General features: G+C 40.4%; 1 protein-coding gene across 1 annotated transcript in view; it reads left to right on the top strand.

Moving 5' to 3' along the window:
* The window catches only part of NRXN3 (neurexin 3), a gene marked incomplete at its 5' end in the record, with an annotated part of 994726 nt that overhangs the window by 198063 nt on the left and 772970 nt on the right, over window positions 1-23693 (top strand). Inside the window, one exon of the mRNA XM_082000671.1 lies at window positions 18101-18402. Within this exon, the coding sequence (XP_081856797.1) occupies window positions 18101-18402 (302 nt within the window). The remainder of the gene's footprint in view (window positions 1-18100; window positions 18403-23693) is intronic.

Genomic DNA, 23693 nt, shown 5'->3' with positions numbered 1-23693 from the left:
ATCAGGAGCAGGCTATGATTAATACATATAATTGAAACAAATTGCAGCTAACTGCAGAAAAGCATCTCCCAGCTGTTGACAGAAGGAAATTGCTGACAGCCTTTTCCCATTCAGTGAAGAAAAGAGGGAGGGAGAGAGAGAAAGGAACCTTACTGAGCCCATGTAAATACATGGACACAGCTTGCTCATGCGTGTACAAAAGCACGCAACCACCGTGCCTTTATACCATCATGCATGTATCTGCACGTACAAACATATCACATGTGCAGGTGCAAACCAAATTTTTGCACACATTTGTAACGACTGTACCTCTAAGTACGTAGAATCCTTGCATGTCTGTGGATGCCTGCTTTGCTGAACGTACTGTGTGCCCACACGCAGCGTGACAGTAATGTCAGTTTAATGAAAACTGCCCTGGAGGCACTGTGTGCTCCACCAGAGAGGGGAGGCTCCAGCTGGGTGTGTGCTTGCACATGTGAAGTTGCACATTCACATATGAAACAACAGAGATCCTGTCTTCTACATGGAGCCCTTCCTCTGGCTTTATCTTTAGAAGGATAAGGCAGGCTCATTTTTGGCTTTTCAAGTGTCTTATATCACTGCCCTGTTCTTCTGTCCCTTTCACCTTTTGTTTTTCATGCTCCTTATCCATCATTAACAGCCTAAATGGAAAACACTTAAATTCAGGAGATGAATCTGAAGCTAGGAGGTTCATCTTTGATTGAAATGCCCTACAGATGGCTAACAGGCATACATAAAAGCCTTGCCTGGTTCAGAAAGTTGCTCTGGAGAGGAATTTAATATCCATAGTTCATTCGGCTGCTGGCTTCTGCTAAGAAAATCAACGAGTGGGTTGCATTGATTGTTTTGTGATACAGGTTTGTCATGTATGGATCATTTATAACTGGCCCATCCAGTGATCTGCTCCGACGCAGCCATGTGGTTGTTCCAAAGTGGGCAACCCGTTGCACTGAGTGGGCCACAGGAATGCTAGTGAGCAGAAGGCAAAGTTAGAGACCTGCAGCAGATTGTTACTAAGATCCAGCAAATTGGTTGGCAAAATCTGCTTTCAGGATGATGCATTAATATTTACTGAACATACTTTCTTGTGGTCATCTGTTGATTTCATAATCTAAGCTTCTATTGGCCACTTTATAAGGGCATTTTGACTTATTTATATTTGATGCTCCTGCTTGATTCTAAGTTATTTCCCACGTATCTGCCTTTAAAGATGATTGCTATGGTGTGATGCCAGATGGTAAAAAAAATAGTTCTTCCTGTTGTGGCTCTGCCTGTTGAAAATAAAGCCATGAATTCTATTTGTAACCACATGCATATTATAAGAGTTATAAAAATAACCTGCTTGAACTGGTCCCTAATCTGTTATTCCCCCTCCCTTTGTGCTGGTGTTCACTGTAAACACATCAATATGAAGCAGTTAGCAAACAAACATTCCTTTATCAGAGGCATACGTCGATCCCCATGGAAACTTAACGGCTCGGGCAGGCAGATGCAGTGGTAAGGAAATAACTGATAAACTCAGATGTTACAGGTTATGGATTGTGTTTATGAGTTAGTGATTCACAGAAAGAGGGCTGGAGCTGTTGACATTTGAAGCTCAACCTGGGAAACAGTGTGTTCATCTTTAGCACTACCCAGGGAACTTGAGAAGAGTCCCAGAACATTTTAGGAAAAAACCTGAATGCTGAAAAGATCTAAAATAATACCAAAATAATACACAGCCTGTTCTGACTGGCGCTTGCATGAGTATTAGAAATTGTAGTTAGTTGATAATCATAATTCCTGTCAAGGATCATTTTTGTTTTTGGGGGCCTGGCAGCCTCAGTTCTGCCAAACAAAGCAATTTCAGCACATGTTTATAAACCACACTAGAATAACCCAGGACTAAAGGTACTTTATGTAAAGGTACTTTATGGAGTTGCTACAGTTCTTGTAATAGCTTGAAAATTAGTTCTTAATTCACCCTCATTGAGAAACAGAATCTTAGTGGCCAACAAGCTTGTTCTACCAGATGCTATGAAACCTTAAGCTCAGCACTAACATTTGTCTGCTGATGTCTCTGCAACTTGAGAGCTTTTTTTTTAACTAGCATTCATTGTAGAGGCCATTCATGGAGACGTTGCTGCTGAGGGGGGCACCAACTCTCTTATGATTTATGTATCAGGATATGGTCAAGCCAAGCAGATTGCAGAAGTTTGAAATCTAGCTAGTCATCTGTAAGACAAAGAAACAGGAAAGTGATGCTCTGGAAATGTGTGTAGACAGCAGCAGGAACAACTGTGATCCTCTGTGGTCTGCAGATGGGGGATCTTAATGTTTTAAGTTGTCAGGTAACTGTACAAAAGACTTCAATATTGGTAGGTATTCTTTGCAGTGACTTCTCTTGCTCCTTTGTCCTCCCAGAGTAGTTAGGTTACACAGTTTCCTTTTGTGTGATTGAAGTATAGTTACAAGCAAGAAAAAGTTGTATAAAATTGGGAAAAAATATTTAATGGAGCCTCTATTTTTTTAGTCCAGTTGCCTGAGTGCAAGGATAGAACTGTGTATATATGTACATATAGGTAGATCTATTATATAAATTAATATATTCATATAAATTCCCCCCCTTATATTTCTTAGCTCTGCAGAACCATCAGAGTTCTGTGAAAATAAGTTATACCTTGTTCTGATATATGTGTGAACAGAATAGCTTTTAAAATTACAACATCAAGGCCAAATTCTGCCAACAATCCTCCTGCAGCAGCCCTGTAAGAGGTCGTGGCATTATGAAGTTATGAGTAGAAATTGGTTTGCCAAAATTCTGTTGCTAGAGACAGTGTGCAAAAAAGATCCCAGCTTGTCTGTGACTCCACAAAGTAGTGCAAGACCTAGCAGTTACAGGGAAAAAAACCCACTTATTTATATTGGAGCTGGGCGTGTTTGACCAGATAGCTGTCAAGAGACAATTAAGCTGGAGACTCTGGAGGTTACTTTGGTAAAGTCCCTTTTCAGAATTGTCTTGTATTTTAAAAATAGAGATCCCTTCCACATAGCAGAGGCTTCAATGATCCCTCACCCTGGCTATGTACAAGGATACAAAAGGGTTTGCCATGTGGATCTTGACCAAAACTGCCATTCCTCCTTCCCAAAACCTCTGACCAGCTTTCAATTCCAAAACGGCAAGACCCCAGTGGTGGTGGGTTAATGGACTTGTTAAAGTGTGGGGAACAGCTTGAGAGGGACAACACTTTGGTAAAAGAGGGATCGGAAAATATTTATAAAATATATAAATCCCTCTGGTGTTTAGATTTAAAAAAGAGTTTTTGCTATTTAAAACAAAATAAACCCCAAAACACAAAACCTCAGCAGTCAAGACCCTCCAGGGTGAACTAACCTCCAGGAAAATAACAGCAGCAACTTTCTGAACCGAAAGAGAAACACATATTTTTCAACAGTAGTTGTAACACCAGGACTGTGTCACATTTCCTGCAGGGAGATTTGAAAAGTCATTTTTACAGCAGCTGGGCTTTGCTTGTAAGAGTAAGCATTACATTAGTTCTGACCTTCTAGCAACCGGCTTGGGAAAAATAACATGAACACAGATACCAGCATGATTGCTGTCTTACATCCAGCAGTATACCTTCAATGATTACCATAAAATTACTCCTAATTTTTATCAGGACCAGTGGGTTCAGAGTTTAGCTTACAGTGCTGAAGAGAAGCACCAATTTGGTTGGTTTTTTGGTTTTGTGGGGTTTTTTTAGTTGATATCCAGTGTTGATAACTTGTACATGGCTTTAATAAGATTATGCTACCCAGTAGCTTCAAATAATGAAAACAGCTGGGCTCATTCTTGGTGTTGTCACATCAAGATATGAAAGTCATTTCATTGATGATAGGAAGTTACTAATTTTGAATGAGCTGATAGAATAGCTCTGATCTATTATTCCAAATAGCAGAGATAATTTCAGAAATTTGTGGAAACAAGTGAGCTGATAACTATTTTAAGAGCTTTACAGTATGTTTAAGCATGAATTTTCATTGCGTTGAAATAAATGTATACAAAACATCTATTTCAAAAGATCACATGGAAGTAGCCAAGAAACAATTACAATCATGATATAACTTTTTCACTTGAATATAAAAACCCTCCACTATAATCAAATACATATTTTCAAAATCTTTTTGGTTTGGTGGGATTTGAAGAGATCTTGTATATTGCCAGTGATTAGCTGGAATACTTTTGCTTAAGTACTTTTTCTGTTCATGAGCATTTTTACCAGATAGAGATGTTAAACTGAAATATTTATTGTACTGCTCTTGAGCTTCCCCCACTCTCTGACCTTACATGACTTTCTGTAACTCTTAACCCACTCCTATTTCTCAGTCTTGTCTGCACTGCATGTAAGATCTTCGAAAGCACGCTTAGTTTTCCACAAGTGCCTTAGATGAATCTCTGTCCGATGACTTTTGTGGAACTTCTGGCAAACTTTTATGCTGTGAACTTTCCTCAGTGTTATCTAGCTGTTATTCTGTACATATAGGGAGTTACTAAAATGTCCCTTTTAGAGTCTCTGTTATTGCAATGCAATAATAGTAAAAAAAACCAAAAAACACCCCAAAACATTTGATAATAGCAGGCTGTGCTGTCTTTTGCACATACTGGCAAAAGGGAAGGAGACTATTGTGCCAAAGTACTTTCTCAAATTAGCATGTGAATTCTGTGTGCCTAGGATTCACTCTTGAAATTTGAGAGGTGTTGGTTTTGATCTTCAAGCAGATTGGAGGCATGCAGCTATTACAGAAAATCAATGTTAGTGAAGAGAGACTTCAGAAAACGCAATGTGTATGGTGTGCCCAAGTCTCGCACGGAGCTGGCAGCAGAGCTGGTAACATGCAGACTTTCTCTGAGCCTTTCCTGGGCAGCAAATCCTCTGGACATCTGACTAGACCATCCGCTTTGCGTTTAGGTGTTTGTGCCTCTCAAGAGAAGCAGTCTCCTACTTGCGTAGAACTGGAGTGGCACTTTCCACACGCTTCATGGGATCAGTCTTCTTGTCATTATCAGAAGAGACTATTTGATAGGTTCTGGGGTTTTTTTGTGATTCCGAACTCAGGTCTATGCAGTTTATTTCTTTTAGTGAATGTATTTATGTGCTGTTAGGAGCTAGTCCCACAACAGCGGAGGTGTAGGAAGGCAGAGTGATAATTGTCTTGGCCTCCTCTGCTCTGTGTGCTTTTGTTTTCTAGTACGGAACTTTGCTCCTTCTATCAGCTCTGCACATATTTATCCAGACATGTATTTATTTGTGCATGGGCTTAACGTCATTATACACCTCACAGGAGTGTTCCCTGTCCTCTGCTTTCCTTTCTTGTTCTACATGGGCCTTGTTTTTGCACATAGCTTTGCTACAGCCAAGCTGTAAAGAAGGTAATAAAGTGAGCGTGTGGCAAAATAAGACGGAATCAAACTCTTGTATAGCTGCTCTCTGTCATTTTTATCTGCATCACTCTCTCCCTTCTGTCTGTAGTGCTGTCTGCAGTGGTCTAGAGTCTTCCCTTCCATCAACTTTATGTTTTCAGCATCATGTTAATTGTTTGTGCTGTATGGGTTTTCCATCAGCGTGCGGTGGGAAAGGTCAGCTGTCAGAAACAGGCCTGTCCACAACTGATAAGGCATTCGAGAGATTGGATTTGACTCATTAAGCACCTTCCCTGTAGACATGGAGTCTGCTTTGCCGCAGAAAAAAAAAAAAATAAAGCAGGAAGAGAAAAAGCCCAGGATGAAGTTGGAGCATGCGCTAGCAACACTGGCACGCCCTCCTGCTCGCCCCCGCGCGCAATGCCGGAGCTTGGTACGCTTCCAGCACACTTGCATCCTCACGAGCCGTGGACGTTTCTGCTTACACCCTGAGATTGTGTGCATTCACTCCTGTATTTATACCTGGTCAAGACACGTATTCATTTTCTGCGTGTACATATCTGTGCGTGCAAGTCCTCCAGTGTGGGTGCCCTGAAATTACCCAGGGGAGACGTGCTTCATTCCTGCCTTCATACATGCACTGGAAGGTGTACGAGGATGTTAATTCTCCCACGTTTCACACGTTTGCATGCACAGCCACTCCCACCCGGTTTTGTGTGTTTCTCGCTCTCTTGTCAATCTCTTTGCACTAATGCCTGCTTCCTTTCGCGCTGTAACAAAGGCACATCTCCTCTTTATGTGTATATATTATGTTTGTTCAGATGCGTTTTACCTGCCTTACCACAGGAATACGCTGTGCAACTGTACTGCCTATACCTGCGCATACACGTCTGCTGCCCTGGCAAACACACATGAACTCGCTGCTGTGTAGACGTAGCAGAAGTCTAGCCTGTTTCTCGTCGCATATGAATGCACACATTTTTGCCCCTCGGTAATTACTGACCAAAGCTGCTCTGCCAGCTTGTAACAAGCCCTTGCCTGTGGCTTTGTTTTGAGAAGAATCGTTGTGCCTCAAATAGGGTTTGGCTGCTGCTACTTCCATAAATGATCTTAATGGTGTCTCATGATGAGCATAAATGGAGGGCAGCAGTAGCGTTCAGCAGTATATTTTGATACCATGGCAGTACTGGGGTTCCGCATGTACACACTCTCCAACAACATTAAAGCTGCGAGGAGCTGGCATGACCGCAGTCTCGTGCCCTGCCCTGCTCTGCATCTCTCTTCCATCTCTTTTTTGCTTTTCACCTTCCTTTGCATCTCCCCTTTCCCATGGGCATGGATTTCAATACTGCTCGCTGGTATTGAAAAGAATAATTTTGTGGATCGTTATTGCGTTATTACAGTGATTAGCATTAACTATTTTTCTACCCACATTTCACGCTGGAAGGATGCCCTCGGGGCTCAACAGCATGCGTGATGCCTGCCGGAAGGCCGCTGCCAATGCAGGCGCGTGTGCATGCATCCCTTGCGGTGCTGCTGATCTGCTCCTCTCCTTCCAGCCCCTTTCTTGGAGAGCTTCCAGCAGTTTTCTAAAATAGTGCCTTTCAACGGAAGCAGGAATTTCTCCTCCTGGGCTCCTCAGATGGGCTTTTGTTCTGAATGTACTTTTCAACTTTCTTTCTCACATTGTTGGCGTAAATCTTTTTTTGTTCATTCCTGTAGTCAGTCTTGGAAGACTCCCACTAACAGTCACCATGTTTTTTCACCGGCAGGACCAATCCTACTACACGTGTTGGGAAGACTGCTATAGCTACCTAACAGTCTTCTTCCTAATGCTATGGCCTTTTTACTAAGGTTAGAAAGTTTGGGGAAGATCTTGTCTTCAGTATGGTAAAGACCAAAAAATGCCACAGGTGTATCCTGTTTTATTACCTGAATATTAGTGATCCTGAATCTACACCCAGTAATAAAGAGGTCTAAATTCTTAGCATGAGGATTCATATTGGTGTTTGACTTAGGTTTTTAATAGGCCAGAAGAGCAAGGGTAGTGCACACCTGTGAATTGCAACTGGATACAGACTGCTACTGAAGAATAGTAAATCTCTCTTAGGTGGTGAATATAATGTTGCTTGTTGGCATGCAAGTTGCTTCAGTTTTTTTAAAAAAGCATGGTCTGTATAAAACGACAGCACTTTTGTTGAAGAATGTGTAAGATAAAAAGCTGGTGAATTAAGAGCTAATTAATTAGTTAAACACTTGCGTGCTCTTACCCTGCTGTACTGTCATGGACGTTCTACATCGAAGAGCACAGGGGCTGGTTAACAACCCAGCAGCAGAGATACCTGTACGACAGCAGGGCTGGTGAATATGTTAAATCTTGAGTTTTTTGCTCATGGGGCTGCAATGTTCTCTCTATGGTCACTTTGCGCTTGCTGAATGTTCAGTCTGTAAGGAAACATTTCTGCTGGGTGGTAGGTTCAGAGACTGGCATCCTTATGTTTTAGAATGATGCACCAGGAAAATAAGTAAAGTAGAAGAAATGCATTGCATAATAAAAACATAAGGAAAAGTAAATACGGCAGCAATGGGGATTGTCCTCACCCATGTTCAGCAGTGAGGACTCTAGAGGAGCTCTTGCTCTCCCAGCACATCATCGTGGTATCTGAGCTCTTGACAAAATTAGTAGCAACACATTGCTTTTCCTGCACCTTCTGGAGCTGGGAGTGAGAGTAGCAAAATTATTCAGAGAAATGAAAAGAAAAAAGCATACTTTGTTCAAGCAAAACAAATTGTGAATTTATATGGATATATCAAATTGTTTCAGGCAAATTATTTTTTAAATTGATTTATTCAGTATCATTCATTTCAAAATAAACATGTTTCATGCTTTTATTTTAAAATAGAGTTCTAATTTTTAAGAAATGTATTTTTAAGGAAGTATAAAACAAAATTGTTAAATTTAATTTTCAGTTAAGCAAGACATTGTCACAGGGTTGTTTTTTGTCCCTTTGGCCCGTTGATCAGAATATAATGTGCACAGCTCTAAGTACATAGTGCCACAGTCAGACCAATGCTTGGAATTTATTTCTTTGCAAATGGCAGACAATGCAACATCACACACTGACACCAAAACGGTTGTCTGTACTTAGCAAACAATGGAAAATAGGTGGAGAGGGGGATGCCCAGGACACTCTGTAAACTGCATATACTCTGGATGGACACATGGTGGCTTCTCATGGCTGTGGACATTTCTTGTTTTACAGAGAAGTTTCGTTAAACTCATAGAGCATTCTTTTCCCATCGGTCTCAAGGGCTTAACCTATATTTTTGTTATCTTCATAGTACAGATGGAGGTAGCTGAGGTTAGTTAAGTGCCCCAGGTTGCGCAGTAAATCGGTGGCAAAGTCAAGGATAAAATGCTCAGGTCTGACTTCTACACTTTTAGTTTGGCATTTAGATAATTTTGGTGGGCAATTTAAAAGTTGATGTATGTTATAATCTTTTGTAGACATGTCATCTTATTTATTCATTTGCATTATTGTAGAACTTATACTTTTGTTATTGAAGCATTTTAGCTAAAAGATTTTATGAGTGAATGTTTCAGCTATTTTGTGTGGTATTGGAGCAAATGATGCCAGTGGGTGGTTTCTGTAGTAAATGCTTTATTCACACAGGTTCAGAGTCTTCTTCAGACCCTTCTGTTTTCTGCTTCTGTTCAGAAAAAAACGGAAAAAGTGGTTTAGAAGACTCAGTAGGGGATCTGTGGATCATGTTATTAATGAATCTAGGTTTAAATAATCTCACTCTATGCAGAATATGTTGACTAACTAGGAGATTTTCTGTGATACATCTGAATTTTTTTTCCTCTTAGAGGTTTCATTGAAAGGACTGCAATACACTGTTGAGTGAAGAACTGTTTTCTAGGGCTGAGAAGCAAAATAGCCTTTCATTTGTGTGAATTTTCATTTGTCTAGATGGTATGAACTTCAACTGTATATTTAATAATTGCATACTCCAGGAATTTAAAGCGATCATCCTTCTAACAGATTATTAGCTCTATCATTGATATGTGAAAGTGACATATGGAAACTGCTTTATATGTTTTTCTGTTAGATAGCACATGTCAACAGTTTGAGTATCAGGAGCCTAGGTGATATTCCTCCTTCTTTGGGTTAAATATTTAGGCACTGTCATGCCTGTTCCCTCCCTTTGCTCTCAGTCTTTGCTGTGCAGTGGCCCAAACTCATCAGGAGAACCAAGTCAGTTTGCAGGACTGATTCTGGACCTCTTAGGCATGGTTTGCGGTCCAGGGGGTCAGAACCTCCTCTGTGTTGGAGCCAGCCCAAAGAGCATTGTCCAAGAATGCAGGCAGCAGCAAGTGGAGATGGAATTTGCTGGTCTGGAGCTCTTGTGGCAATATCTTTAGAGAAAGCAGTGCTTTCTCCTGATTTCATTAGAGCTTTGGAGCTCAGGGAAGTAATAGATTAGTCAGGTTTGACAAAAAGACAAGCATTCATTGTATTGCCAACTCTCCTTGATCTCTTCTGAGCTTAAATTTGAGGACTTTTTCATGAGCATTTTCCTTTAGAGTTGAAGGGTAATGTGTAAAGTAACAGATAACGGAGGAGAGGGCATGATTCATGCTAGGCATTTGGCATTTGCTGGTGTAACAATGCTTCCTTTGCTCTACTGGTGAGATGAAAGAGCTTTTTGGGTAAGATCAGAGCTGCTACGCCACGTGCAAAATTTGAGTTCAGCACTGAAAGAGCACTGTTGAGTGCATCTCCCCATTGCTTTGGGCTCTTAGGCTAACACTGCTCTTCACACCTCTTAAACATGATGAGGTATGTTGCCCTCCCTTGATTCTTACCTACACAGTTTCTGATGCTGTTACTGTGATTCTTCGCTGCTTCCAAGTTACAAATTATGTAGGTAAAATAAGTGAGAATAAGGGCCCTGAGGAAACAATAAATGACACAATTTCTAGAAAAATGTACCATTATCCAGAATGGTTTAAAGCTAGAAAACATTTGGGAAACTACTTTCTACTGTGGGATTCCAACTCAGCATTTAATCTTCTCCATTATAACCTTTTAATGATTTTACAATTTTTTCCAGCAGCAAAAATTCTTTGTCTTCTGAAAATTTGTTCCCCTAATTTCCTTGAAGTTGGAAGTAATATTCTTTTTATAAGGTTTTATCAATGCAATCAGTTCAGTCATCTTATTACGACATTAAGATGACTTAGAAGTTCTAACTTTACGGTTTGTGGAGTATAGGTGCAGTATACGATATGACTCTCAAAGCTTCCACATACCAGTATCACTGTTGGTGATGTTTAGAAGATGCTTCATGCATAGAAAAATGTTTTGCACACTATTTCTTATGTATTTAAATAATTAAACAAGCTCTGTAAGATTTTTTTTTTTAAACAAATATTTGCTTTTGCCTATTGAGAACACAGAAGTGTGTACTTGAGGGAGAGAGCATGGGACTCTATGAGAGGGTTTGATTAGTGGTGTCACTGATTCAATCAGGTGGTATAAAGAATGAACAGACTAGGGAAAAAAAAACCCTATTTGAATGTATTATTTTTCCTGCCCACAGGCTAGAAAGGAGGAATGCAACAAAATGGTTTGGACAACTTAATGGAGGATGCAGTAATCTGCTGTTTAGCTATTACTGGAGTCTGTCACCACCTCTTTAAAATAACAGCCTCATTGTTACTAAACTATCCAGCTTTGTTTTAATAATGTGAATCTGGGTGGGGTGCTTTGCTTCTGAGGACTTTCATTAGGGTTTCACTATTCAGTCACTGGACAACTCTTTTGGAGGGTGTTGGAAATAGTTCACCTTTTTTGTCCTTCAGAGGTGTTGGCTGACTTACTTTCTGTGACATTTGATGTACAGTTTCTCCTCCCCTAACCTCTAAGGGAACATCAGATACACATGAAAGTAACTCAAGGAACATAAATCGTTCGTTGTTCTGTAATGTGTTTGAGGATCATAGCTATTATTGGTGACTCCCAGGACAGCCCTTCTGCCCAGAACAGAATTACCTCCTGGCAGAGTTCATGGGAGTTTTCCCAGACTGGGGTTTTGCCCCATCCTTCAGGATGTGATGCCTTGATCTCTCACAGCTCATCATCTAGAAAAGCTTCTAAGTCTATTCCCCCCTTAGCCCACATGGTTCGTATCTAGAATTTATTCTTTCCTGACTTCATTATGACTGAGGTCACAGAATTTCCTACAGCTCAGAATTTTAAAGCTTTAGGTCTGTTTTTTATGGTGTAAGAATTAGTATAGAAAGAAGGGCAAAGATATATGTGGTGGCACTAAGACATTTAGTCATGTCCATACCCAGATACACAGTGACAAAGCAGGAATACCCGTTAATTTCAACAGTACAGGAAGACTACCACAAAATTTCTTCCCAGAAACACCAAATTCAATTGTGCTTGCTAGGATCATGATCTTGGACAGTCATCCTATCAGAAATAAATTAGATCATGTCCTTTTGTTAAATGTCATGCTGCTGAAAGCGTAGCTGATGCCCAAGTGCAGTTAAGTTCGTAGCCACTGCATACTATGGCTCGGCTGTAGTACTCCACTGATTCCACTAGCATTTCTCAAGTGAGAAAGGCTCGTCATTCAAGCAGTAGGACTAATGCCAATCGTGAGAACTTCTGCCTTTTTTACCTTCTCACACTTAGGCCTTCTGCATAGCTGTATTTTACAACACTGTGTTATATCCTTAATGCACTAACTGAATTATCTATCCACAATAGATGAGTACATTGGTAATTTTCCTTCTGTGTTTTGAATTCATGGTGAGATTGGTTGGTTGGTTTGGGTTTTTTTTTCTGCTATGGTGGATGGTAGTCCTCTATTTTTAATAATAACTGTACTGTGTACTGCCAACTTTGGAAGCAGTTTTTTTCTTAAGACAAGGTCCATACCTGTAGGATTCTCCTAAGTTACAGAGAACTGCTAAATAGTAGGGAGAAAAGGTTCCTGTAAATACTGTTTTCCTTGTTGATCTTTGTTTGACAGAAGGTCAAGGGAGTACCCAGTTGTTCTGCTGCCTCTGTCATTAATGCATGCCGCTTTGGCTGAGAAGCCTGACGCTTGACAGTATTAGACCATTTCTAGATTATCAGACAGCACCAGCTCTTCTGTGCAAAGCACGGCAAACCACTCTGATAAGGTAAATCCCACTGAACGCTGGACTGGTTATTAATTCTGAAATGGTGCAGAGAGTTTGCTTTTCTGACTGACGGAAGACATGCTCCAATGTTGGCTGTAAACCAAACTCCACTGAGATAGGGACTGCCTCACAGTACACGTGTAATGCAGTGGGTTTTGACAGAAGGTGAGCAGGTGAGCCAGCTGACTTTTGTTTTTAAGAGAATTACTTGAAGTTTTGTTCAGGAGGCTTCAGGAAAGCTGCTTGCTATTTTATATTTTTCTAAATATTTCCTAATTGTGTCTGAGGCCAGAAATCCTAACTGTGACATGAGATGCTGCTTTTGTTGAGTATTAAACTTCCAGAATTGGTGCTTCTAGGATTTGCTGGTTTCAGCTTCACAGACACGAAGTATTTATTTTCAGGCATCTCACAAATCTTTGGAGCCTCCTCTGTTCCATGCTCTTTGCTGGGTTGACTTTCTGACAGGACCGTAAAAAATTTGGAGGTTGGTTTTCCTCCACAAATATCTGAGAACTTGTGAAATGTGACTAGGACTGGGAGCTAGGGTCTCCTGAACAAAAATGCTTCCTCTACTATTGATTTTCTTGGTGGCGATGAGTAAATCCATTAAAATGTCTGTGCATTGGTTTCCTCATACATAAATCAGAATGCCAAGGTTTCTCTAGCTCCTAGAGATGTTGTGAATTCCGAATATCTGAGTCTTCCGTCATAGAAAGAGTTTTTACAGGAACACATAGCAACAGTTTTGCACATAAAAAACCTGAAGCTAAAATTACTGTCTGGCTCTCCTGGATGGGTGGTATAGCCATATACAATATAGAAAGATCTCCAGTCTACCTGTCCTGGGAACCTGAGATTCAGCCAGCTCTGGGGTTTCTCCAGGGATGAGAACAACCAGGAACTTGGCTCAGGTAGCTGTTGGCTGTGTTTTTGTTTCTGTTCTTTCTATCAGTCTGTAGTGTGCACTGATAACTGATTTGGGGTTTTGAACAGGTATAGATCTGAGACTTGCAAAATAGACTTTGCAGTGGGATGGTGATGGAAGTGCTTCATGCACTAGCTGTGCCCATTAGTGATTAGTCAGAAAACACAACATTCTCCTCCTCCTTAAAGTGAAGGAATGCCTCTGTCCAAGGAAAAAGCCTGTGATGATCAGCTTTGAAGAGCCTTAGTTTCACTTCTATTCTGGTGATTTCTGTGAGGTTTTGAATATGTCAAGGGTTAAGTCTGTGGAGTTTTGTACAGGTCTCAGATCTCTGTAAATCCCAGCTGTTGCAGAGAAGTTAGTCATGTTTTTATTTGTTATAAAATAAATAATGGGTTTAGATTAATATTATCAAGTGAATTGGAAGATCTAATTGCTTGTGGGTCAAGTAACCTGCTTTCAGATTCTGATTTTTTAAAATATATCTAGTACTAACTGAGTAAAAAATTAAATCTTGTATAAATCAACAGTTTCCAAACATATTCTAAATGCTGTTGTAAGCTTTATTTTATGCAATTTTATTGTCACACTTGAACAGCTTGATCATCATTTCAAGTTAATATCACTTAAATACAGGGTTTCACATCCCAGAAAAACCCCACCAAAAAAGGGTTTGTCTGTTGCTTCTTCTAACATAAACCAAAGATTCCTGGTGACTTTGAGTTGGGCCTTAAGTTTAGATATTTTGGGTTAGTTGTGCTTCTATCCAGACATTCCTTAGTACACTACCACTGTTTAAAGAATACAGAAGGCATAAATATCACAGTGCAATTTGTGGAGCCTTCCAAAATGCACAGCACAAGGGTCATGAGCTAACAAATAACAAGGGGCTCACCACTCTCTGGTCTTCCAGATGCCACCAGACTGTGCCTGAAAGCATATGGGAGTACTGCGAAACCTGCAGCCTGCTAAGGGCTCTTTCTCTTCTAAATCATACACTGTGGAGAGAATCTGTACCCTTTTTCCCCTTCATGTTCTCTGATGATTCTCATGTGCTTTATGGTCATAGCCATCACATACACCAGGGCATCCGAAGAGGCATGCCAGCATGGAAAGTTTGTGCTTGGTAAAAAGCCTTTCGTGTGGCCTGACACAGGATACTGGGTTGTAGGTTGGAGGAGCACACAGTCAAGCTCTTCGGTTACTGGAGCCTAATCTGCGCACTAAAGGCTTTAATGAGACTGATAAACCAGTCATCCACATGGCCACTAGAAAACTGTTTAGGAATTAGTGGTTTGGAGAATACAGCTTTAGAGAGTATGTTGATCTTGGGAGTTGTGCTTATGAGACATGGGGTGGACAAGCATGAATTTGGATTGGCCAGTGAACCCCAGAGAGATTTTAGTGTGTGGTGATCTGAAAATTTGAATGTCTATCCAGAGCAGCCACAGGAGAAAGAAAAAAAAAAAAACCCGTAACAACATATGAAACAGAAATAGGTGACATTCTCCCAAGAACAGGAAGGATGCAAAGGTGGATCAGGTCTAGAAACCCATCTGTGACAAGGGGTCACCAGCAGATGACTGGAAGAAACAGGCAGATGACATAGTTGGACGCAGGGGGGTTTATAACACCTATTAAAACCAGTGGTACAAGTAAGAGTAATATCTCTCTGAATTTTCTCTGCTCTGTTTTGATGAATCTGCAGTGGTTGCCTTAAATTACCATTTAGATTTCTAATCTACTCTTTGCCTTCTCCTTTGTACTGAGTTAGACCAGTGAGATTTCGTCAAAGAGGTTGAGAAAGTGTAAATGAGCCCCGTCTTGTAGTGAGTGAGCAGTCAGTCCCCCATGCCCCCTTCCCAAAGATGTCAAATGTGTATTCAGTGCTTTGCACATCCACGGCTGCAGGAAAATGGCTCAGTCATAATGATCGTGTTTGACTCCTGCCCTCAGACGCTGGCTATTTGATCGGAATTACCCGCAGGTACATAGAGCACATGTCTGACTTGATTGTAACACCTTCCTTTCCAACGGATCAGGAGCGACTAGGCAGGGGAATTAGCATCGTGGAGAGGGTTGTTAAATGCTCGGCTCTGACTTCCAGAACTGCAATCAATATCAGCCCTCTGTGCTTAGGCTGGTTGAACACTGACATGAGCATATGCGCTCCTTGATGGTAGTTAAATGTATTCAGAATAGAATCACAGAACCAAATAATTTGGAAGGGACCTCCAGAGGCCCTGTAGTCCAACCACTAGCTCAGAGCAGGTCCAGTTAGAGCAGGCAGCTCAGGGCTGTGCACAGTCAAGTTTTCAGTATTTCTAAGGATGGAGATATCGCAGCCTCTCTCAGCCCTTCCTAGTGTTTGATCATCCTGAGGGCGAAACATTTCTTTTGTATAGAATGAGAATTGCTCATTGTTCCAGCTATATCTTTTGCCTCTCATCCTTCTTCTGCACATTTCTGAGAAGAATTTGGCCCCATCTTCTCTTTGCTGTCCCATTAAGTAATTGCAGAGAGCAATAAGGTTTCCCCTGAGCCCTCTCTCCTTGAGGCCAAATAAACTCAGTTCTCACAGCCTCCCCAGACACATCATCTGTTCCAGCACCTTGAGCACTGTAGTAGCTCTTTGCTGGGCTTGCTCCAGTATGTTGAGGCCGTTTTTATAAAGGGGGGGCTCAGTACTGGACCAAGTACTCCAGATGTGATCTCACAACTTTCCATTAGGGGAAGGATAGCTTCCCTTGGCCTGCCGGCTGCATTCTTGCCAGTACAATCCAGGATATGGCTGGCCTTTGCTGAAAGGGCAGGCACTGCTGACATGTGCTCAGCTTGTCCTCTGGGACCTCTAGGTCTTTTTCTGTAGAGCTGCTTTTGAGCCAGTTGGCTCCCAACCTGTACTGTTGCACGGAGTAATTTATCTTACTGTTTGCTCGCAGGGGTATATAGACACACAGTATGTTTACATAAGCACAAACACACATTGCTGCTGCCTTCAAAGTGGCCGGATTTTTTAATGAGTTCATTCTGTGATACCCTCAATCAAGACTGCAAAAGTCTCTGCTTAAAGCAGACCTATCATTTGAAGATGATATATGTTCATGTTCCAACACTGTGCTGTTTTGTCACCGCTGTTTCATGCTGTGAGGGCACAGATTTCACCATGTAGTTATTTTTCAAGAATGGTTATGAAAACAAGTATTTTCCCTTTAGTTTTGTACTAGCAAATGCTGGCTAATCTGTGTTAGGATTACTAACTGAGACAAAATGAAGCAGAAAAATGCTGTTCATGTCACTGGCAGTAGCACTGGTACTTGCCTTATGCAGCAGATCGTAAGCAATGGTAGCTTGACTGCTTGTGCAGTCTAGTTATTCATGCTCAGACTCGCTTTCACAGCTGGGAGTCAGAAAGGTGCTGCAATACGGAGTGGGGTGATCCGAACAGACTCCGTTGTAAGTACTGTTTTCCCCCAGATTGCGCTGGTAGGATTGGGCTACGGACAGTCTTTCTGCAAGCTCTGCTGTCACTGTCCTGTGCTTCTTACATTGGGCACAACTGGGGTGGAGAGCTGGCTCGAGTCATGTGGGTGCAGTATGGCAGCAGAGCTGGCTCGGCGTGACTGTGGAAGCCCAGGTACTGGAAAGTAGACTTCCAGCTCACAAGAAGGATTTTTATGGTATTCAAATGCTACCTCCACTTCCTAAGAAATTAGTTCAGTGGTTTTCCCTACTGCATGTAAGAGATTTTTTTTTTTTTCCTTAATGAGGAAATATTTCATGTCGTGTGCTGTGAATAATTCCCCCGTGTTTATTTTTGCTGTATGAAAAGGGTATGCTTGTCTACTACAGATTTTCTGGATAAAGCGATCAAACAGGCAACATTCTGAGATGTGTTTAGCAGCAACATCATTACTTACTGCTGTGGACAAAATGTTTTGTGTGGACTTTCCTTATGATCTTAAAGAAGGAAACTATAGGACACTTCATGTGGCTCTCCTGTCTGCTTGGTGTCTCCTTCAGTTCAAAGAAAGGGACAGCTCTGTCAGGGTGATATTCTGATGCCTATATTCTGTCCTAGATTGCCTGGCAGATGCTTTAAGATAAATTCAGATTACATTAGTGATGAATTTAAATACTAATCTTTAGGAAATGTTGATTTCTTTTGGAACAATGCATACATGGCGGTCATGTTCTGAATAGTGGAGTTTTCCATCATTCTCTCAAACAGGATGTGAAGTGTCTTATACCAGTGTCTTTAAGTGTACTTTTTCTAGGCTCCACTGCATACTCTTGAACAGATGGTGACGGTGTTGCAGTGAAACTGAGAACACAGCATTGAAATTCTTTGGTACTGAGGATCCTGCTGTTAATGCTCTTGGTAGCCCTACTACAAAAGGAGCTGTGCAGTCATTAGCATGTCATGATATATAGTTGTATAGAACACTAACAGTTCTGTGGGATTGCTCAGAAATTTCATGATGTTCTTAAATTTCTTCTTGTCTGACTGCTGAATAGTTTTTCTGTTTCCCTTTTTTTCCAGCGCGAGATGAGAACATGGCCACTTTCCGTGGTTCTGAATACCTTTGCTATGACCTGTCACAAAACCCCATCCAGAGCAGCAGCGATGAGATCACTCTCTCCTTCAAGACATGGCAACGCAACGGGCTCATTCTGCACACCGGCAAGTCAGCTGATTACGTCAACCTGGCCCTGAAAGACGGCGCGGTCTCGTTGGTCATTAACCTGGGGTCTGGGGCCTTCGAGGCCATTGTGGAGCCAGTCAATGGCAAGTTCAATGACAACGCGTGGCATGACGTTAAGGTGACACGCAACCTGCGTCAGGTAATGGTGAACAGGAGAAAATGCAGGGGAAAATTTTGTTCTGCTTTATCAGCATGGGAAGATGGGAGAGAGTAATGGAGAAAGGGAGGGATGCTCAGTGGAATTGCTAGAGTTTCTCCACCTTTTCTGGATTTCTATATCAGAAGGACAGTGAAAAAACATTAGTTGATGGGAATTTATCCTTCTTTCTATATCTTCATTTCCACTTTATTAATTTTCTGTTTTCTTCCATTTTGATTTAACAATAAAAACCTGTGACAACTTTACTTTCATCTCCCTTTTCCTTTTCTCTTTTTCTGTTCTCCCTTTTTAATCTTACTATTTCCTTAATTATGATTCAATCTTATCAGTAATATTCTTGTTGCATTTAATTACTGTGGGAACAGAGCTTTTTTCCAGCAGCCAATGCTCTACACTTCTCTCCTTTTTCTTTCAGTTTTGTTAATTGGTTTAACCATTACCATGATGTCATAATTCTAATTCTGGAAACCTTTTGTTTTTCCTTTACTTTTTCTTTTCATTTGTGTGTACATGTGAGTGTGCAGGTATGCAGGCTGCTGGGTACGTGTGTAATTATTTTAACTTTATAGCTTTGGAATTAATTGGCTGGCGTCTTTCTGAGTCTTCTTGATTCTCTGTTCTTCTCTTCTTCTTTTTGATTTTTCCCCTTTCTTTCCATAATGAGATTCTACTTTATTTCTTATGTCTCTGCCTATGAGACTCTTCTGTTGGCTGTGAGGACTGGAAAATTGGAAGGATCAAAAAGGCCGAGCAAACACAGATCAATCCAGCACCCTACAATTCCACTTTGGAAAATTTTTTCTGATTTTTACCACTGTAATTTTGCACATCTGCATGCTGCTTTTCTAAGCAGACAACTCTATCAGGTGACGTATTTGGTAGTAAGTTAGTCTTAAAATCCTGAAGCCTTCCTCATGAAATATAAATTCAGACGTAAATAGAGAAGATAAAATTAACCTTGCTCTGAAAACTGATGAATACATCAAGTCACTAAGGCCCATCCGCTGCATGATAAATGGCATTTACACTGTGAATAGGAGGTCTTTGGTGTCTTGCTGACCGGTAGAGGCAGCAAAAATAGCTTGTAAACTAAGATTTGAAAATAAATTTTTGAAAACAATAGATCTGTTTATTTGCTCATTAATGTCAATATTAACACCACCCTTAATAGTTCTATTTAAGATTATACAACGTCATTTGCTGAGAAAACAGCTTTCATTGTAATATTTTATAGTAGCTAAGATAAAATGTATCAACGAATATAGGATAATCAGTGCCAGGGATCGGAAACAGTCTCAACTAGTAGATGCCAGTGGATAATTCATCTGTTAAGGAGATATCACATCTTTCTTTCAAATATTTGGGTTTTGGGCTGAAGATATTTATTTGTCTTTCCCACATGAATTCCTGTGTTTCTACATGCTAAAGATGTCTGGGTCTTTGACAAATCTGTCATCAAACTTTCATGAGACTGTAGGGTTCTTATTTATGGCAACATAAGTCCATTTTCACTAGTCTATATGGAGATGAAAATGTAATTTCTTATGCGGTGGATGGATCTTGATGATTCTATTTTGTTCAAATATCAGTTGTGTAGAGGGAGATGCACCAACTAGTTGAGGCTTGTCAGCCTGGAAGGATCAGAATATATGGCTTTATTTGATGCATTTTCTATTTTTAGATGGCCTCAGAATGGCTGGTCTCTGAATATCTCAGTATAGTTTACTGGTTGTTTTAGTTAATCATACTTTCTATTTTTATCAGAAATTGGTTTTCAATGGGAAAATGTGCCTGAAGCAAAAGGCATCCTTGCTTCATGCCAGGATTGGTTTGATTCTTGAAGAAGCAGAAAGTGAGGAAGGGTCACAGATGAAACTGTGGATAGGAAACTCTCACTTTCTTTTTCTAATCTTTCAGCTAGTGATTTTTATTTATTTTCTGGGTCCATATAATGGAAATATGTGTATGCCTCTTCATCTTCGATTAGTCTAAGACAGTGCTTTGGTAATTATTAGAAAGCAGGTGAGTCCTTTAGCAGTTAAGCAACACCACGGATTTTTAATCCTACTGGTCTACTCACTATGGATGTTTTCATGTGATCCTGAATTCTTAAAGGGTCCAAACTGACTGGGTAAGAAAGAGGATGTGTTAATAAGATGGCTGTGTTCTTTCCAAAGAAAGGTCAGTCTTAAAATCAAATTAAAAATAAGTAGTAGGGGTGATTTGGGGTCCAAATCTGTAAATAGGCATAACAATGCAATTCAACCAATAAATATCAGTAAGGCTGGATTTTTTCTTTTTGAGTCATTTTTTTCCCTGGATGCTTTTGTTTTAACTTCTGATCAAGTTCAGTCTCAAGATTAAGACATTGACCCAGAACCTAAAACTGCCCAGAAATTGGAACTAATGAGGCCTTGAGGAAATGCAATCCAGCTAGTGCTGACAGTTGTCATCCAAAAATTATTGGCAAGTTTAACCACAATTTTCAGTAAGGAGAAACCTTGAATGCTGCAGCCTTCCTGGCAGGTCTCGTGCATTCTTACTTATAATTGATATTACTAGGGATAAAGAAGTCTTAAACCCCTTCAGTCTTCAGGATAAAGAGTTTGAGAACTTCAGTGACTGATAACTAATCAATGCCTGCTATGGACGTTTTTCAGGACACAAATGAGAATGGTCAGTCTGTATCTTGACCTTATAAATGCTTTGTTTAACAACCAAAAAAGATAATGACACCATTCTAAATCACAGGGTGAAGGAGTTTTTGTTTTTCTTCATTCAGATGGAAGCTTCCAGCAGCTTACGTCTCCTGGTTTTGTGTGAGTGTGCATAAGGAAGAGTTTCTCTATCTGTAAAATACTTAACCATTTTTCAGATGGGCTATGAACCCGTGAAGTCCTTTGATATTTGAAGTCCTTCATACGGAAGATGCAATAAAGGACAAAGGCTATTATATCTTGCATAAAATTATACATTTTGTCCTTTATTACATTCAGTATAATTTTGTATATCCGAAACAATTTTATATGTAAGAAATTATCTACTCTGCATCTTTTCTGACATAAATTAACCAGTAAACTTGCAGCATAATATAGGTCACTTGGAAGTCTTGTTTTCAGCTCTCCTCAGGTTTCCTCAAAAATGCACCCCCCAAAAAGAAAAAAAGCCCAAACAAAACAAAAACCCTGCCAAAACACATTGTCTATGAATATTGATGCTTTATAAGGAAATCAGTAACCCCCTTGTAATTGACTGAAAACATTGCACTAAAGATAAATATATATCTCGTTAAAATGAACTTTAAAAAAAAAAACTTCTATAAATTCCAAGAATATGGTCCAAAGCTAAAACAATTCCAATTATTAGGAGCTTCAGGATGCCATCTAGTCTTTTCCTCTGCTCTTTTTGGGGTAGGACAAGGGGGGAGGAGGATTTGCATATTTTTTTTGTCTATTCCTACAATTAGAGCAGAACTTTAAATAGCTGGACTTTTGCCCAGTTCTTTTTGGAATTGTTAAATGTTTTGTAGCTAAGCTAGAAGACTACTAAGTGCTGCTTTTTTTAGATCAAATGACTATCACAGCAGTTAATCTCCTTAGAGTCAAACGAAGTGAACCCACAGATTCCCTTGAGTAGTGATTGTTAATGTCAGAGCAAATCTCCTTGTTTATTTATCTTATTATTTCAGTTAAAACTAAGCCCTCTTTCTGCCTTGTGAGAAACCTTTACTAGAAATAGGATCATGGCTGTATTTTACCAGGGCTTTCAGAGCATGTTTGGGGCAGTGTGGTCTGGTGGGAAGAAGAGGAGGAGGAGCCAAGGAGACTGAAGGTCAGACTTCCCATGTCTGTCTTCAGGTCTGCTGCTGACACTGTCTCATTCTTAGCATGCTCTTCCCCCCATGACAATTTTCTTGTTTGTAAGAATGGATTTACTAACAAAATATATCCCTGACAGTGAGACTTCCTTGATGAAGAATTCAGAGGAGTTTGCGCTCTTTATACCCAAGTACAGAATATTATTATTTTATTCCCATAGACAAATAAAATAGACCTGGGACATTATGTTCAAAGCCACAAAGTTTTCACGAACTTATTTCCTTAGTCAATGCACAACTCTGAAATTTCCAAGCAGATAGCTTTCACATGAGGCAGCATATATCTTGTTTGTGCAATTTAGGATAGTTCTTGCCAACTTCAAACACATTGAAACAAGGACTTAGAGCCTTCATGGGTTGCACTTACCGATTAACACTGAAGCTAGTCACCATGCAGAATCTGCTATAAAGATCTTGAGTTTCCCAGCTTCTAAGAAGCAAACAAGAAACAATATGTAGGTTCGAACAGTTGGCATGTGCATGCCTTGGCAGGGATCAACAAAGCATCTCCAAAGCTCTGCTAAACCCAACCATGTGAACTGACTGGTGAATTCTCCTAGCGCCTCTGTAATACAGATGCAGTATAACAGGAGACACGCTAAATCTTGTTAATCTTCCATCTTCAACCTTGATGCAAACACCACAATTCTTCCTACACAATTATTCAACACATATGCCCCTACAGTTGGAGAGGTTCAACTCCTATACTCTAGGATGTATGTGAGTGAGCTACAGGCAAAGAGCCAAGCAAAGGCATTTTTTTATGTCTTTCTGAAAGCCACAAACTCACCTGCTGTAAAGAAACCTGCAGATTGGGGAACTTGGAAGGAAGACTCAGTCTTGGACTCATCTTCATCTGCAACCTCCAGCCAAAGGAAATGCTGGCCTGCTTGTGATACTCTGCAGCACTTGAGGGTAGTGAGACTTGGAAGAGGAGCAGGAATGTAGAGATGATGGTGGGTGGAAGAAGGGAGTCATGGTTGTGTTTACGCTGAAGGGGTGAACTGTGTACTGTGTGTACATCTCTGAGGGTAAGGTTCTTGTTTGGGGGAAGTACTTTGACGGGCATTTGAAGAGTAAGTATTGCACTGTTTTAACTTTCCTTCAGTCCTGGATAATGTATTTGAGAGTTGAAGTTAATGACTAATACCAGGGTGGGAAGACTAGGCACCACGCTGCTTCTTTACAGTCTAGATAGCATGGTTCCCTATAGAGTCCCGATCATATTGTCCTCTTTCTCACTTTGTGTGTGTCAGGCGCCCCACGCCTTTTTTTGAAAGACTAACACTAGACCATTCATGCAATGTGTCATTTTTACTAACCAGCTAATGTACTAACACCCTAACGACTCATCTTTGCTTTTAGTTATTTTAATTAACAATCGTTCTGTTCA

This window comes from Phaethon aethereus (assembly GCF_964289735.1).
Source record: "Phaethon aethereus genome assembly, chromosome: 5".
NCBI classification, from domain to species: domain Eukaryota; kingdom Metazoa; phylum Chordata; class Aves; order Phaethontiformes; family Phaethontidae; genus Phaethon; species Phaethon aethereus.
The sequence above is the reverse complement of the archived record's forward strand: the minus strand, read 5'-3'. Positions and strand labels throughout refer to the sequence as shown.